General features: G+C 36.2%; 3 protein-coding genes across 14 annotated transcripts; 2 read left to right on the top strand and 1 right to left on the bottom strand.

The window, feature by feature from the left end:
* The first annotated feature begins 1,785 nt into the window (after positions 1–1,785).
* On the top strand, positions 1,786–4,219 carry LOC125223400 (mitochondrial inner membrane protease ATP23-like). 4 transcript variants are annotated; one of them, XM_048126532.1, is made up of 6 exons: positions 1,786–1,954; positions 3,161–3,261; positions 3,332–3,453; positions 3,544–3,681; positions 3,759–3,842; positions 3,918–4,219. In XM_048126532.1, exons 2-6 carry the CDS (start codon positions 3,174–3,176, stop codon positions 4,050–4,052), a joined length of 567 nt encoding a protein of 188 aa, XP_047982489.1. In that variant the 5' UTR covers positions 1,786–1,954; positions 3,161–3,173; the 3' UTR covers positions 4,053–4,219. The 4 variants fall into 4 exon arrangements, with proteins under 4 accessions (XP_047982489.1, XP_047982492.1, XP_047982490.1 ...); XM_048126535.1 differs by having other exon boundaries at positions 3,144–3,261; XM_048126533.1 differs by having other exon boundaries at positions 3,024–3,261.
* A 1,788-nt stretch (positions 4,220–6,007) lies between these two features.
* LOC125221593 (protein HESO1-like) lies at positions 6,008–11,151 on the top strand. Of its 4 annotated transcripts, none has more exons than XM_048123734.1 (10): positions 6,008–6,156; positions 6,482–6,648; positions 8,363–8,527; positions 9,004–9,179; positions 9,257–9,352; positions 9,593–9,662; positions 9,838–9,968; positions 10,131–10,241; positions 10,367–10,530; positions 10,636–11,151. In XM_048123734.1, exons 2-10 carry the CDS (start codon positions 6,510–6,512, stop codon positions 10,826–10,828), a joined length of 1,245 nt encoding a protein of 414 aa, XP_047979691.1. In that variant the 5' UTR covers positions 6,008–6,156; positions 6,482–6,509; the 3' UTR covers positions 10,829–11,151. The 4 variants fall into 4 exon arrangements, with proteins under 4 accessions (XP_047979691.1, XP_047979690.1, XP_047979689.1 ...); XM_048123733.1 differs by having other exon boundaries at positions 10,633–11,151; XM_048123732.1 differs by having other exon boundaries at positions 10,367–11,151.
* A 612-nt stretch (positions 11,152–11,763) lies between these two features.
* On the bottom strand, positions 11,764–14,955 carry LOC125221594 (BTB/POZ and MATH domain-containing protein 3-like). Of its 6 annotated transcripts, none has more exons than XM_048123737.1 (5): positions 14,366–14,950; positions 13,939–14,287; positions 13,071–13,338; positions 12,222–12,266; positions 11,764–12,126 (listed from the first exon to the last, which is right to left on the bottom strand). In XM_048123737.1, the coding sequence occupies exons 1-5, from the start codon at positions 14,731–14,733 to the stop codon at positions 11,909–11,911; spliced, it is 1,248 nt and encodes a 415-aa protein (XP_047979694.1). In that variant the 5' UTR covers positions 14,734–14,950; the 3' UTR covers positions 11,764–11,908. The 6 variants fall into 6 exon arrangements, 4 of the variants coding, with proteins under 4 accessions (XP_047979694.1, XP_047979695.1, XP_047979696.1 ...); XR_007176388.1 differs by having other exon boundaries at positions 12,049–12,126; positions 13,031–13,338; positions 14,366–14,955; XM_048123738.1 differs by lacking the exon at positions 12,222–12,266 and having other exon boundaries at positions 14,366–14,948.
* Positions 14,956–15,356: the final 401 nt, after the last annotated feature.

The raw sequence follows: 15,356 nt of genomic DNA, 5'->3' as shown, positions 1-15,356 counted from the left end.
TAGGGCGCTACCACCTTTTAAAATAATATCATTCCACCATTCCTAGCCAATAATTTGTACACGTGGACGAATATTAAGCTGTCACGTGGCACAAAAAAAATCTGAAAAAGACGGTCAGCAATATGTTGTACACTATACAACAATTTTTTTTGGCCAGCAATATCCAACACGCTATACAGTAATCTATAGATTGTTGTATAGCGTTTATAATATTGCTGTATAAGTGGTGTCACGGTGTCACTTTAAGAAGGATTGTCATTTTAACACAAACCTATATTCATATGCCTACCATATTTATCTTCATATTTACCTCATCATTTAATTTTGTTCTCTATGCCTGCCGGTCTTTTTAAAATGCTGAAATCTTCCAATAATCGGTGCAATTGACATTCAAAACAGTGGATTTTATTAGGTATCAGCAAGTTTGCTGCCCAATTTTTTCACGTTGAAGTCCTTGAATCCTAAATCCTATTGATGTTTGGGTATTCTTAATTTAAGTTTTTGCATTCATTTTGTCTATTCTGAATTGAGTTTGCTGCTATACTTTATAATCTTTGAAGTCCTTTGGATCCTAATGACGTTTGGGCATCTCAAAATCTAACCCATCCAACCCAACTACATCACAATACATTTTATTCAACAAATGTCCGAAGCTAAGCAAATGAGTTTTGTGTAAAATTACAATTTCACGTATGGGTTTTCGTTGCCACAAATAAAAAAAAGAATGTTTATGGAGAATTTGCACCTCCCAATTGGCACAGTAGCAGAATCAAATTCAAGCTAATATTTTCTTCTTCTTTACTATTACTCTCTTCATCTAAAATAAAAGGTTGAGAATTGGTAGGAAGTGAACAGTAGAAAATGAGAGAATTTTTTATTTTCCGCAGAGAGAGATGGGAGAGCAGAGAGAGAATATCGGTTAAATCTTAGAATTAAAGAGTTTTTACGAGAAGAGACCAAATTTTGCATTAAAAAAACAATTCATAAATGCTGATTTGGAAAGGGGCGCTCACTCTCCCTCACAAAGTGTCCCTCAGCGTTTCATTTTTCTTAGTTCAAAATGTAAATTTATTATAATGATATTAAATCGTGCCGTGCATCAACACGGGATGTAATATTAGTTGACATGGTGCTTTATATTGCTAAACTATTTAAGTTTTTAACTCATCAATGCAATGTATTAAAAATGTCAACACGGTGATATTAAAATATTTATGCATGATATCAACCCATTATATTGAAGTTCAACAAAATTATGTGTTGACATTTTAAATTCATCATGTTAACATTTTTAATACACTACATTAATAAGTTAGCAAGTTAGCAACTTAAGAAAGTTAGCAATTGGTCATACCTCTTAGTAGACATACAATAACTTGCACTTATCTTTATTCTATTAAATATTCATATGTAATTCTAATAATCTATCCACAAATATAATGGTCAAAATATCGGATATTACCAATATTGATAAATGATAGTATTATTATCCACGACGTAGGCCAACCAATAAAATTGTTGCATTTATGCAAAACAATTTAGCTAATTCACATAATCCATTGGCTGATTTCCACTAATATTGTCAATAAAGTAATAAATATCGTAGAATTTTCTAAATATTGTATGATAAAGTAAAATAGTTAGATTATAAAAGTGCAACTGAATTCAGTCTAGAAGCATTTAAATGAATAAATTAATTGCATATGTGAATAATTTGACTTACTTATTCAGCAATACAAACTTAAAGTAATTTTGACTATAATTGAGTAATGAAGGGTTCAGGGTTTAAGGTTATATTATCCTTCTGACCTGCTTGCCTTCTCTCTCCCACAATCGCCATTACCAACAACCACAAATCGTTGGAGTTTGTGGTAAACTCAGGATTATATTTCTACCACATTTTTCTTCGATTCTACTTGTCTCGGCCTAGATCTGCTATAAACCCCAAAAAAAGGTATTTTCCTGTTTTTTTTTTTTTTGTTATTTTGGGATCTGATCGTTTCGTTTGTTAATTTTCTGTAATTTTTGTCTCATTGTTTGTGCAATTCGATCTTCTGTTGTTGTTTGTATTGATTAGCTTCTTCTATATGTGATGTTTTTGAAAAGAAAAAAAAATCAGTAATTTCTTCACATTTGAATGTTGAATGAAATGTCGAATTGGAATGGCCTTGTAGAATTCCATTATTTCTTCATTCATATTCTACAAAAATATGACCTTGGTTCTATCATTAGATAATTATAGATTCGGTAGAGGAATACGGAGGTGAAGGAGGAAACATTTAGGATAAGTGTGAATTGGAAATTCAAGTTTTATCTATCACTTTATTGTTGCTTCTGATGTGTTCTCCCCCTCCCCCAAGAGTAGTGATTGGGCTTGAGATTATAGTCGTTTAAAATTGATCACTCTAGCAATTCTAACCCTTGTGGACCTTTGATAGTTTGAGCTCTCAAAAGATGTAAATAGGCCTGACTTCATCAAGTGTGGGCAGACTTTTGCCTTTGTCTTTTTCCAAATCTTGTGCATTTAAGATCCTATTCTTCAAATAGTTGATGTCCTCTGACAATGGTTTGTAATAATTGTGGCTTATAATGTAAAGAGTTTTGCATTGTTCTGTTATTGGTTACTCAGTTGGTTCCTTACAATCTCATTTTCTGTTCATTTTAAGCACTATTGCCTGTATGGTTTTAAAAGAGTTACTTTTCCGTTTTCTGTTTCCTTGGCTCTTACCTATTATTTTTGTATTTCATTTGGTATTCTCTGGTTTTATTCATGGTACTTGCAATTAAGTTCTGTTTTTCAGCATAGTGCTCATTACTATTATATGAACTGTTCTAGCTACTGGTTGGCAAAAAATAACAAATGTAAATGTAAGGGGTGATAGAGTTGATTGCCAAGTTATTGATCAGCCTTTTTGCTATTAGAGTCATAAAAACCCAATTTTTTTCTTTCTTTTTCATCCATTATAAATTTCTTTTTTTGCATGATTTACTACTCTATTAATATATTCTGTTTATTGCATTAGGTGCTCTTCTAAGCCAATTATACTTTTACTGTCGACTCTTACTTGACACTATTGTCCCAAAATTCTGGATCTACCTTTTCAACCCAAAGTCCAGGTCTAGATTCATGAAGCAAGAATCAGTTTTTTTTTTAATATAGGGTGGCGGAATTCATGGAAGACGACAAGGGGTCTTCCTCCGCCGCACAGGGCGGAATGACGATTCTAGAATGCGCGAAATATATCCAGAAAAGTTTCAGAAGTAATTCTCTACTACTTTTATTGTTGCTGCTTGTGAGCTCCACACTCATATATATTTGTACATGTTGCAGATCCAACGGTGAAATTTCTGATGGAGAAATTGGAGGAATCTGGATGCGGCATCGAAAAGAATTTCATAAAGGCCACCCATTGCGTGGAGGATTGCTCCGGTGGATTCACCAGGGGATCTGGGGTGTGTATGTCAATTGAAAATCCTAATTTTGCAATCTATACTACTACTAGTGTATGAATCGAAACAAATTTGAATCGTGATTTGGATTAGATTGTAGTGTGCCATAATCACTTGCAATTTCAAGATCAAGTGGAGCAAGTGATGATTCACGAGCTCATTCACGCTTACGATGACTGTCGTAGTGCTAATCTTGACTGGGACAACTGCGCTCATCATGCCTGCAGTGAGGTCATTCACTTTTAAACAAACTTGATTAGGAATTGCTTTGTCATTATTTGAATTTGAATTTGAATTTGTTGGAGCAGATTCGAGCTAGTCATCTGAGTGGAAACTGCCATTATAAATATGAGCTTCTCCGTGGTTATGTAAAGATGAGGGGTCATGAGCCTGTGAGTTTCATCTTCACTATATGTGGCCATTATGTTTTCTGAATTATCGATATAATACGTGTTTTTGGCTTATAGGAATGTGTGAAGCGAAGAGCGATGCAGTCGGTAACTGCAAACCCAAACTGCTCCGAAGTAGCAGCAAAGGAGGCAATTGAAGCTGTGTGGAGTACTTGTTATAACGACACAAAACCCTTCGATAGAGCTCCTTGACATGAATGTCGCTTGATGATTTCTCACTTATCCTCGTCGGAAATTATAATGTTTTTCTTGCTTTCAGCATCATTGATGATGTAAAGTTCTTGGTGTACTATGTGATAATAAAAATTACATGCTAAAGGAGTATGTTAATTGCCAAAACTCATAAATTGTTGACATTATTTGGAGTTTCGAGCTTATGGTAGGTAGCAATTACATATGCTAATCATTTTTTGTTTCTCCACTTCTCTGTATAAATCTTATGTTGTAGATGCTTGAGAATTTAATGGTGTTATTCTAGCATGCCAATTGTTTAAAACCGATCAACCCAACTCATCAAACTGTCTTAACAAAAGATTTGGTGACACTATCAGAATGATAAATAAATTAGAAATATATTGATGCAAACAATCAACTGTTGCTGATTGAGAAAAAAAGCTAGTATTTTCTGAAAATAGGGAAAGTACAAATCTAGCACAAGATCTTGGACCAAGCCACAAATAATGATGCTGGTGGCACAATTCCTTAAGCCGATGGTCCGGGGCCTAATAGCAATGGTGCTTCCTTCTCCCCATTACAAAAATGGTATAAATCAACTGAGATTTCGCGAAGATTGCCCAACATTTGAATGATGTTGAGTTCGACTTCAATGATGGCTGTTAGAAGGTTTTCCAAACACTGAAGAACAAGCTCATTTAAGCACCCGTGATAGTGGCTCCAGACTGGAGCCAACCTTTCGAAATCATGTGTGATGCAAGTGACCACGTGGTCGGAGCAGTCCTTGGCCAGCACAATGGAAAGGAGCCATGTGATCTATTATGCCTCGAGGACATTAAATCAAGCTCAAGGAAATTATGATACAACGGAGAAGGAGCAGCTATACGCCTTTGAGAAATTCAAAGCCTATCTGCTTGGGTCAAAAATCATAGTGTACACTGATCATGCAACTTTGAAATATCTATTGTCCGGAAAGAAAGTGAAGCCCAAACTTATTTGGTGGGTTTTGCTGCTGCAAGAGTTTGATTGAGAAGTCAAAGACAAGAAAGGAACCGAAAACAAGGTGGCAGACCATCTAAGTCGGATAGTTCAGTGAGGAGAACATACTGAGATTGATGATGCCTTCCTAGAAGAGCAGTTGTACGTTGTCCAGGCGAATGCCTTGATCAACTTTGTACTAAGAGGACAACCAGATGAAGGGCGGAGGAAGGATGCATCAAACATAGAGCCATGGTATGCCGACATAATCAACGACCTCACCACTGGCGAACTTCCTTCCTCATTGGTCATATCCACTGCCCAACGTCAAAAGATCAAGAGTGAGAGCAAGTACACCCTCTATCCCTTGCTAAGCGATTCATATTCCTTTTTGAGACGTTCCAAGATAAGCGAGTCATTTCCTTTTTTGACATTCTCTCTATTACTTTATTTTCTCCCTTACTTGATTCATTCTCCACTTTACTAACAAAATCCTGTGCCGAAAAGAATTGTCTCACTTAGCAAGAAACATTTTGGGCCAAAAAAACCAACAAGGAAGGTCCTTGACTCAGGATTACTTTGGCCCACAATATATAGGATGCCTTCGAATACTGTAAAGAGATGTCCAAGGTGCTATATGATGTAGAACCCCAAGTCTTACAAATCACTTCAAAACATTGTTTACAACAAAATAGGATGTAATATACAAAAATTATTAACATAAATCGAAATGATGGTGAAAATTTACCTAAAAACTTAAAAATGGCAATGGAAGTGAAAAAATTGGTACTACTAGTTTTTGCTCAGGGGGAGTGGAAAGGGACGTACAAATTCGTTTCTTTCCATAGTGGAGTAGAATGATATGCGTCTACGCTATACAAAGTCGCATCTCTTGTTGAGAAAAGCGTGTTACCTTATTTCGAAAGTAAAAAACCTAGCCCAAATACTAAATACTTTTTGTATATTAATTAATATAACAAGAATTTTGCCTTTTCTTCTCTCCCAACACACACAAGCAAACCCCAGTTCGTAACTAGTCCCCACTCCCCATGATTCAAAGACTAATTTGAGACCTAATTTTGAAGGTCCGTGCGCATTAATGGAGTTTCCCTTGCTTTCGAAGCTTCTTGCGAACATTTTTTAGGTCTGAAATTGGAGTTTCATTTTTACCTTTTTCTTCTCTGCTAATGTGAACGTATTGTTGAGAGTGAAGCACAGTTTATGTAGAACGCAATTGAGATTTAGCACTTGAAATTGATTTATATATAATGCTAGGTTTATTTCTGTTACGAAATTGAGTTTATGTTGGATTCTTGTGATAGGTTATGTAATTTACAGTTTCAATGATTGTTCCCCTTTCAGTTATATTAATGTGGTTCAAGTAAATTCACTAAATGGTTGCAAGATTTGTCAGTTACTTTTCATTTCATAATGAGAGTGTTTAATGTGTTATATTGGTTTGTATGCAGGGCATGCCTGCTTAAAACCACAATTAAAATGAATGGCTATAATCCAGTAGAGCAAACTGTGAACGAAATTCTTCGTGCAATCAATCCCTCGAAAGAAGATTGGACGATTAGATTTCATATTATAAATGAGGTCCGAGCTGTTATTGAATCCATAGAAAGTTTGAGAGGTATTTAACGCTTCATTACTGCTTTTATGTAATCCACCACTTGAGGTCTGTTACTACACTTACTTATTGTTCTTGTGTAAGGAAAGGGACCCATAATAATGAACTTTGTATCTGCAAAGAGGATAGAGTGTAGTTTATATCAGAAAGAGTAGAATTTGAGCTCAATTGGAGCAAAAATACACTAGTTCTTTCAATAATCACCTCCATTTTTTATGAAGCTCGACTATTTGCTGTATATCTTCTGTCTAAATGCTCTTTCTCAGCTTCCCTAATAGTTGAATTATGAACTCTAGTGAAGTTTATGATGTACTGTAAATGTAGGAAACATGCTTAAATCACTAAAAGAAGTTGGAATTGATGTCATACACTAACACAATACATTGCATCAGTCCAGATAAACAGCTGCAAAATCTCCCAAATCTATTTTCGCCGGATCATCTAGGATATCGAATGTTGTTTTGGGTGATTTTATAATTTTTATTGTCATTTCTTCAATTAATGGAAAAAAATGGAAAAGCTCGATCTTTTGAGAATCATTCTTTGATTGAAAGTTTGAAACTAATGACTAATAGACTAATAAAGACATATGATCTTTTCATAATTATTTTCATGTGGATGATATGTTGCTCAGTGTAAATATATTTTGATATGGAGTGAGGAGTGAATTAGCGCGGGAAGCACGGGGTTGTTTGGCCTACTGAATCGGCAGATGCAGAGAAATGAGAAGGCCGGATCAGGAGAGCAGGTGGAAGAGCATATCTCGGCAGTCTCCCATGAGTTTATCATAGTTGTTAGTCAAGTCCTATTTTCTTGAGTTTGTTATAGTTGTTAGTTAGTCTCTATTTTATTGTGCTTAGATCGTCTATATAAAGTGAGAGCTGAAAATCGTCTTGGAGAATCATAATATAGGCGATCTAAGCACAATAAAATAGGGACTGACCAACAACTATAACAAACTTAAGAAAATAGGAACTAACTAACAATTTTAACAAACTAATGAGAGATTGCCGAGATATGCTCTTCCACCTATTCTCCTGATCCGGCCTTCTCATTCCTCCGCATCTTCTGATTCAGTTGGCCAAACAACCTCGCGCTTCCCGCGCTAATACACTCTCCACCCCGTTTCATATTTGTCCTGTATTGTCTCTGATCTCACTGTCTTAAGAACTTTCATCTTGTAAAATTATTATACCTTTTTGGTCAGGAGGCTGTAAAATTTTCTAGTCTCTGATTACACATGTTGTGATCATTAGCTTAGTTCTGTTAAAACTATAAATAGATTTTCTTCATATTTTATTGCTCTTCTAAGATGCTGTTTAAAAAAGAAAGGACTTCATATCCTAGAGGAAGGTAGGAAGCTTGCTGAGTAAATAGGAAAAACCACTCAGCTGCTTGTGTGTCACTGTCAAGTGTGGTTTATTAGTGAGAGAGTTTAAATTAGAAATTACAAGTAAAGGCATCTGGATGCATATTTCCTCACTAATTACTAATTATGAACACTATCAATCATCAACTGGTACTCATAAGTATTATAGGCTTATACCTTAAAACAGCAAAAAGTATTTCTTGCACCTCTTCTATTACTTAAAACTCATTAGATTATCTTAGGGCCTTCACAGTTTATAGATATACCAAAGAAGTCTGCTTATGAAATGTGTAAATCTCTTGCTGACAACATACTTCTAATGATGTGTGCTTAAAAATGTTGGAGCAGGTGCAACTGTAGAACCATATGGATCTTTTGTTTCCAACCTCTTTACAAAATGGGGAGATATAGATATATCCATTGAGTTGCTAAATGGTTTATATATTTCTTCTCCTGGAAGGAAACACAAACAAAGCTTGCTAGCGGATATCATAAAAGCTCTGAGAAAAAAAGGTTAACTACTAGTGCAAGTTGAAATGCCACTCTTCTTAATTATGTGCCTTAATGTACTACAAGCATTTTAATACACCCTTTTATGCAAAATATGTAAATCATACTACTAATTCTGTTTATTTATTTTATTTACTTTTCTTGGTAATTGGTACACATCTGATTTCTTTAATATTTGAAGTTTAATGGTACCCGTTGCTATAGATATTGGACTGGCTGACCTTAATACTAAGAGGGTGTTTATTTAAAAATGCTGAAAAATTGTGATAGTATTAGATTATGGGGGAGAAAGCGTTGCTTATTGATGTCAAATTGGGTGAAAAATTACGTGACTGAAATTTGGTGTCTGATGCAAGGATTTATAAAATGGGCAGAATCTCCAAATAAACAGATACTGATGCTAGGTTTAGTAGTTGTGACCCATAACCTTTTGCTTTAGTTTAGTAGCTATGACCTATAATTTTTTTCCTTTCTTTTAGGTGGATATCGCAGGCTAAAGTTTATCTCCAATGCAAGGGTACCTATTGTGAAGTTTGAGGGGAGCTTTAACATCTCATGTGACCTTTCAGTCAACAACTTAAGTGGGCAAATGAAGTCAAAAATATTATTCTGGATCACTGGGATCGATAGCCGCTTCCGTGATCTGGTTCTACTGGCAAGTTTCTATGACATTGTGATGAATCTGAAGCATAGTGTCAAGGTCAAAACTTTATTTAAAATCTCTTTGGGCAGGTCAAGGAATGGGCCAAAACTCATCATATCAATGATTCGAAATCTGGAACTTTGAATTCGTATTGTCTAAGTCTGCTTGTGCTTTTTCATTTTCAGGTAACTTCTGTGCCAAGTTGACTTTAGCTAAGTATTGGTCAATAATCACTTAGGGTTTCTTGGAGGTTGGCAATAATATAAAAAGAAGTTCAAATACCTATGGTAGTGATATTAAGTTGATTAAAACTTATAGTTATAGAAGCAAGAACTTCCAAAAAGTAAGAGAGATGTTAGAGGTCATAGATTACTTAATTTGACATTTTTATCTTGTTATCTTAACCATTTTCTCATATCTTACAGACTTTGGAACCTGCTATATTACCTCCTCTTGTAGAAATATATCCAGGGAATATGGCTGACGACCTTACAGGTACCACTGAACAGGGTTTTGTTTATGAGTTTGTTCAACATGTGTTGCTCATTTACTCTTTGAATAATAGCTTCTAAACATGATATCACCTACAGCTTCTGATTTGGACTTATTATGTGTCATTAATTTGAATCATTACGAATGACGCTCATATACTTGAATTACTTTTCTGAAGGTGTGCGAGCTGTTGCAGAAAAAAATATTGAAGATACTTGTGCTGTAAACATTAAAAAAATTTGGGCAGATAGGTCAAGAGCGATCAACCGGAGCTCTTTGTCCGAGCTCTTCCTTTCCTTCCTTGCAAAGGTTATTAAAGTACTTGCTTTTTAATTATAAATCATTATTTGGTAAAGTTTCCAATTTCTGGTTTTAACATCTTATAGAGAACAAACATGAACTGCCCACTGTTTGTATCATAAAAGTTAGTCCAATTGTATTGACAGGGTTTTCATCCCTTTGCACCTTCAGTTTTCTGATATTTGTTCAAGAGCTTCTACACAAGGTATCAATCCATATATGGGGCATGCGGAGGATATTAACATCAACATGAGATGGCTGCCTAAAACCTATGCATTATTTGTAATCTCTCTCTGCCTCTCTCAAAAACAACACACAATCACATGTCAGTAGCAGAGTGTGTGATGCATCCAGAGTTTAAAATATTATCATTCTCATCCTCCCTTTTTCGTCCCCTTTGCTTTTAGGTTGAAGATCCCTTTGAGCAGCCAGCTAATACAGCTAGGACAGTCAGCAGCGATCAATTAATAAAGATTGCAGAAGCAATTCAGGTGACTCATCAAATGCTTCTCTCGCCAAATCAATATCAAGCTTCTCTTTTTTCAGTTTTGGTGGGGCCGCATCTATCATGGTTAGAAAGGAGAGCATTTGTATCAACTTCAACAACGCAGCAATCTACATCAACAACATCTATTAGCAGGAATGCACCTTTTAACAGGAATACTCCTATTAGCAGGAATGGCGTTAAGACACGACCAGAGAGAAAGCAGCCGCCTTTGCAGACACTGCAGAAGTCTCCTGACAAAGTAGTGGATAAACCTCAAAATGGGGAAAGCAATGGATCTAATCATGCATCTACAAGTCAGAAACAGCAAGTTTGGAGGCCAAGATCTGAGCCCAAAGCAGAAAAAAACAGTTCAGGTGACTGAGTCTATATTTTGCTTGCCAAGACCACTCTTTTTTGAGAGCACGGATCGGACTTTGTCTCTGTTGGTGGGTGGAAAGCAATATCGCGTTAAAAGACTGAATTTCATGTCTGTCATCTTTAATGAAAATCTATGCCAGGCATGTTCATTTTTGTTTGTATACCATGCAAAAATAATTTGAATGCGACACATGCAAAGCTCAGTTCCAATGGCTAGTGGAAAACTGATGTTTTGTTAGTGCTGAAAGCAATCTGGTGTGTCAAAACAATTGTTGAGCATGAACTTTTGCTACTTAAGCATTTGAGAAGATTTATGAAACAATTAAATACTCCACGTTGCTTAGACGAGTGGGTTTAATAACGAAATAAAAGATAAAAAGAGAAACAGGCAACTTGTGCAAGTGTTAACAGAAAACAGAAGAAGGTAAATCATTAGGTTGACATGGGTATTTGGAGAGATGATCATATAAAAGGGGCAACCTTCTTGTTACATAAAAATCTCAATCATCTCGACTATATCGACTAGTATACTAGTAATACAAAAAAATGACGAGAGGAAGGGAGAGCAACGAGTTCAAAATGCCAGTGCATTATCCGAGATACAGCAAAAGAGAGTACCAAGAAATGCCGGAGTGGATGGTGGACCGCCTTCTAGCAGAGTACGGGCTGCCCGCCCATGGAGATCTCATGCAGAAACGGCATTTCGCTATGGGGGCTTTCCTCTGGCCTATTGCCAACAACACCCCTTCTCTTCACAAGAAAAATGTCTGAGGAATATCTATCTTTTTATTCTGTTTGTTTTTTAACAATAATGCTTGCTACTTGATGTGTGCACATGAATAATCAAGATCCATATTAAGTAATGTACGCAAATTGTCACTTTTATCATACCCTTTTTGCAAGGTTCAAGGAAGATTGGTAGTACTAGAAAGAGCAGACTAATCAAGACTAATCAAGGACACTAATATTAAACTGTGCTTAGTTGTCAATCATTAGAGTAGATTGAGTAATGCAAATACAAAAATAGACTACTATAGACATAAACGAGCCTTAGTTCCCATGTCTTCAATTTGCATCCACAGCGCTAGCCCCTTCTTTGCACCCGGCGGCCATTAGGATTCACGGATTCTGCTACACCATCTGCAGCTGCCAAATCCAGCGCGAAGATGCTGCTGCTGCTCCTTTTCTTACCTGATACGAGATTTGGCTTCTCATCTGCCAACGCCACTGTTTCCAGCAACTCCGACAACAGTGAGGGACAGCTCTGTTCCAAGTGCTCGAACCCTTCTGATTTCATCACCACTGTAACAGTAAACCAAGCCATTAATACTCTGCTAAATCAATACGAAACCATCATTCTTGGAATTTGGGGGGAGGTTCTGGAGGTAACACAGTACACTGTAATTTTGACATCTCCTCAATGATGTCTGGAGATGCTGTTCCTGAACAATGGATACGAACTAATGAGGTTTCTGCAGAAATGGGTTGATTCTCATATTTTCACTAATTTGGCCCACTTATAATACTTGTCCTGCTATCCACACATCAAAGAACACTACCCCAAAAAAAAGCATCAACTCCAAACATATATACATCTTAAACAATCTGCATCGACCCAAACACCCGCAATTTGTTCACTTCCCTGCAAATGAATCATGCAAGCAAAAGCAATAAAGCAAAATCTTGGAGCCATGGCCTTTTGAGCATCCATATTAAGTATGTGTTCATGCAAATTACAGAAATCGGACATACAGAGAAAATGATGATTAATGTTCTCATGAAAAATATTACATTGCACAAAATGTTTCTACAAAATCATCATTGTAAACATAATTTAGCTTCATCAACCCTTTGTAAAATGGTCATGAAGTTTTTTGGTCAGAACTTATTATGATTGAATGCCAAATTGCATCTAGCTTGAAATGTGTGGCAGAAAATAGCTGATTCAGAATTAATGTTCACATAACTACTGCTTAATTGAACCTAAGTCACATTTTAAAGTATTCTAATGTGCAACATCACAAACTTTACTTATCTTTTCTTTTTATATTTCCTTTTCAAGTTCTTTGGATAAAAAACAAAGATGGCCACACAGAAGTGTAATTAAAGCACAGAAGAACAAAAATACCCACCACGGATGGAGAAGACTAATTTCATCAAGAAAATGTCTCCAGATAACGGACTGGAAAATTATAATTGACATAACCTGAAAATTTGCACCGTTCAGATCTATGGACTCCACGCACCTCCCAAGTGTGTAGTGGCAAATTTTAAACATATCGACTTGAGTTGTGCACAGTGATGTTGCTCTGCCAGGGAAAGAGTTGTTGCCACTGTATCAGTGCTTAAATCTTCACACAATTTTGCTTCACATAATAGTTTCAATCTATCTAAACCAAAGCGGTCTGCATCAGCTAATAGATGTTGCATCATGATCGTAGAAGAAGTAGGCGTGGAATCAACATTTTCAGTGAAATCAGGAAGTTCGTTGGAGTAGACAAAATGTAGCAAAGCCTGCAGACAATTAACCACAATAATTTCACTGAGTAAACTCATAAAGAAGTAAAGAGACCGAAGAGTTGCACGTTATTTGCAATACATTTCCTAAAAAACCCCAGTCACATCCAAAAGGATTGTAAACAGAAGCCTTGGGATATCAAAATCAAGATTCCAGGTAGCTGAGAATTATGATAGTATAATCTTAGAAAAGGCTCAACCTAGATATTATGGATTTAATTAACCTAATTTGTCATAAAAAACACCTCACAACTAGGCCTAAGGCACATGAAAGAAATTGCTTTCCATTTAGAGAAGCAGCCAGCTATGTCTTGAACCAAATTCTATAAGAATCCATGACAGCAATATGAAAATAACCATTCAACAGAAATTACAAAAAAAAAACTTAGTTCATGCCTAGCATCAAACTATATGATATTGTTCATTAAACATGAACTTCCCATAGGAACTGTCAAAGAATATTGTGAGAATATGGTAATCCAATACAACACACAAGAAGATTGCTTTTCCCTAAGAAATTGAAGCTAATTTGGAACAAAATTGGAAGAACAAACTCGTGCGCAACTTTAGACTAACGTTACAAGAGGAAGTAACAACCTTGAAGATGGATGGTTCAACATCATGGAGTTCCAGCTTGTCACTATTAGGATTTCCAACAAGTCCAAAGAATTGAGCTCTAAATACTGGAGAACGGGCAGCAAGTACTAACTTATGCGCCTTGAATGACTCATTCCCAACTTGGAAAACTACGTCACAACCAAGTTCAGTATCCAGCAAATGCTTCAGACTCTGTCCCATATTCGATGGAGGGACGTGAACACTAAAAAATTTCGGTCCCTCAAGGCGCGTCCGGACGACTCCCACAGTGCAATGCATGGAAAGACAATCATCCTTGAGAAAATCAGAAGTTTCCAAGGCACTCCTTCTGAAAAACCGCTTATAACCCCTAAAAAAAACACAAATAGATTGGTAACACTACAAATGTAATCAAGATTTCTCCTTTCACATAAAATTAAGAATTTACCACATGCTTCCTCTGTACTTGAGGGTATAAGGGCCGCTGTCGAGCGCCCGATCGAAATGGCTATGGACCTTGTGCTTGGCCTTGCCGCTCTGATCCAGAAGAGCGAGCTCAAAGAGGGCCCTGACATCGGTGCCCTCGCTGGCTAAGGCGATGAAAACGGAGACGTAGGCGGAGGAATCGTCGGGGTTTTTGCCGTCGGGGTAGAAGTAAATCGCCCAATCGTAGCCTCCGATGGTGAAAGTGTGGGAAGAAACGTACTTTCCGGGGCCCATTCCCTTGGCGAGAGAGTAGCCGCGGATGGTGAAGTGGTGTGTGCCATTCACCGTCTCATTGATGGAGCTGGAATCGGTGGAGTCGAGCACGATCATTTCATTGAAAAACACAAGCACAAGATTCAATTGAGTGAGAATTTGGAGGATTTAGGTTAACTTCATCAATTCAGCTACCACTCTATCTGAATACACGGACCTTTCTAAATTTTCCTAATTCAATTCAATATTCATGCATAATTGTAACATAAAAAAATCTTATAACTCAGATCGCTCAAATGACAAATGATCGAGAGGTTATGTATATATACTACAAGTAATTATGCATAATAATGCATGATAATAAAAAATTAATGTGTGATAATGAGAAAAGACTCTTCAAAATTCTGCAATATCCTATATTTGCTCTAAGAAGAATTAGTACAGTTATACACATAAGATTTTGTTCTATAATTTTGGAGTTCACCGAATAAATGGTCCAACTTTTTATATGTCACTAAAGGATCATTAATGGAATCTTGCAAAAGAGATTAATAAAAGTTTCACATCTTAGACGGTGGATAAACCTATTATATTACTCCATTCGTCCCACTTTAGAAATCTCATTTGAATTTTGGTACAGATTTTGAAAAATATAAAGGAAAATTGGTGAAAAAAAATAGTAAAATGTTAATCTTACTTTTATATATTAGTTTTGTAATAAAATGTTAGTAGAAAAGATT

Source organism: Salvia hispanica, chromosome 4, assembly GCF_023119035.1.
Source record: "Salvia hispanica cultivar TCC Black 2014 chromosome 4, UniMelb_Shisp_WGS_1.0, whole genome shotgun sequence".
Lineage (NCBI taxonomy): Eukaryota > Viridiplantae > Streptophyta > Magnoliopsida > Lamiales > Lamiaceae > Salvia > Salvia hispanica.
The sequence above is the reverse complement of the archived record's forward strand: the minus strand, read 5'-3'. Positions and strand labels throughout refer to the sequence as shown.

What these genes read in the sequence shown, in the direction of transcription:
- LOC125221593 (XM_048123732.1), top strand. Translation starts at nt 6,510, where the DNA reads ATGAATGGCTATAATCCAGTAGAGCAAACTGTGAACGAAATTCTTCGT. An exon ending in AAAAGCTCTGAGAAAAAAAG is followed by an intron (nt 8,528 to 9,003) that starts GTTAACTACTAG and finishes CCTTTCTTTTAG; the next exon opens with GTGGATATCGCAGGCTAAAG. An exon ending in TCCGTGATCTGGTTCTACTG is followed by an intron (nt 9,180 to 9,256) that starts GCAAGTTTCTAT and finishes CTCTTTGGGCAG; the next exon opens with GTCAAGGAATGGGCCAAAAC.
- LOC125223400 (XM_048126532.1), top strand. Translation starts at nt 3,174, where the DNA reads ATGGAAGACGACAAGGGGTCTTCCTCCGCCGCACAGGGCGGAATGACG. An exon ending in TATCCAGAAAAGTTTCAGAA is followed by an intron (nt 3,262 to 3,331) that starts GTAATTCTCTAC and finishes TACATGTTGCAG; the next exon opens with ATCCAACGGTGAAATTTCTG. An exon ending in CTCATCATGCCTGCAGTGAG is followed by an intron (nt 3,682 to 3,758) that starts GTCATTCACTTT and finishes TTGTTGGAGCAG; the next exon opens with ATTCGAGCTAGTCATCTGAG.
- LOC125221594 (XM_048123737.1), bottom strand. Translation starts at nt 14,733, where the DNA reads ATGATCGTGCTCGACTCCACCGATTCCAGCTCCATCAATGAGACGGTG. An exon ending in TGCCACTACACACTTGGGAG is followed by an intron (nt 12,267 to 13,070) that starts GTGCGTGGAGTC and finishes TCCATTGTTCAG; the next exon opens with GAACAGCATCTCCAGACATC. An exon ending in GGAGATGTCAAAATTACAGT is followed by an intron (nt 12,127 to 12,221) that starts GTACTGTGTTAC and finishes TTACTGTTACAG; the next exon opens with TGGTGATGAAATCAGAAGGG.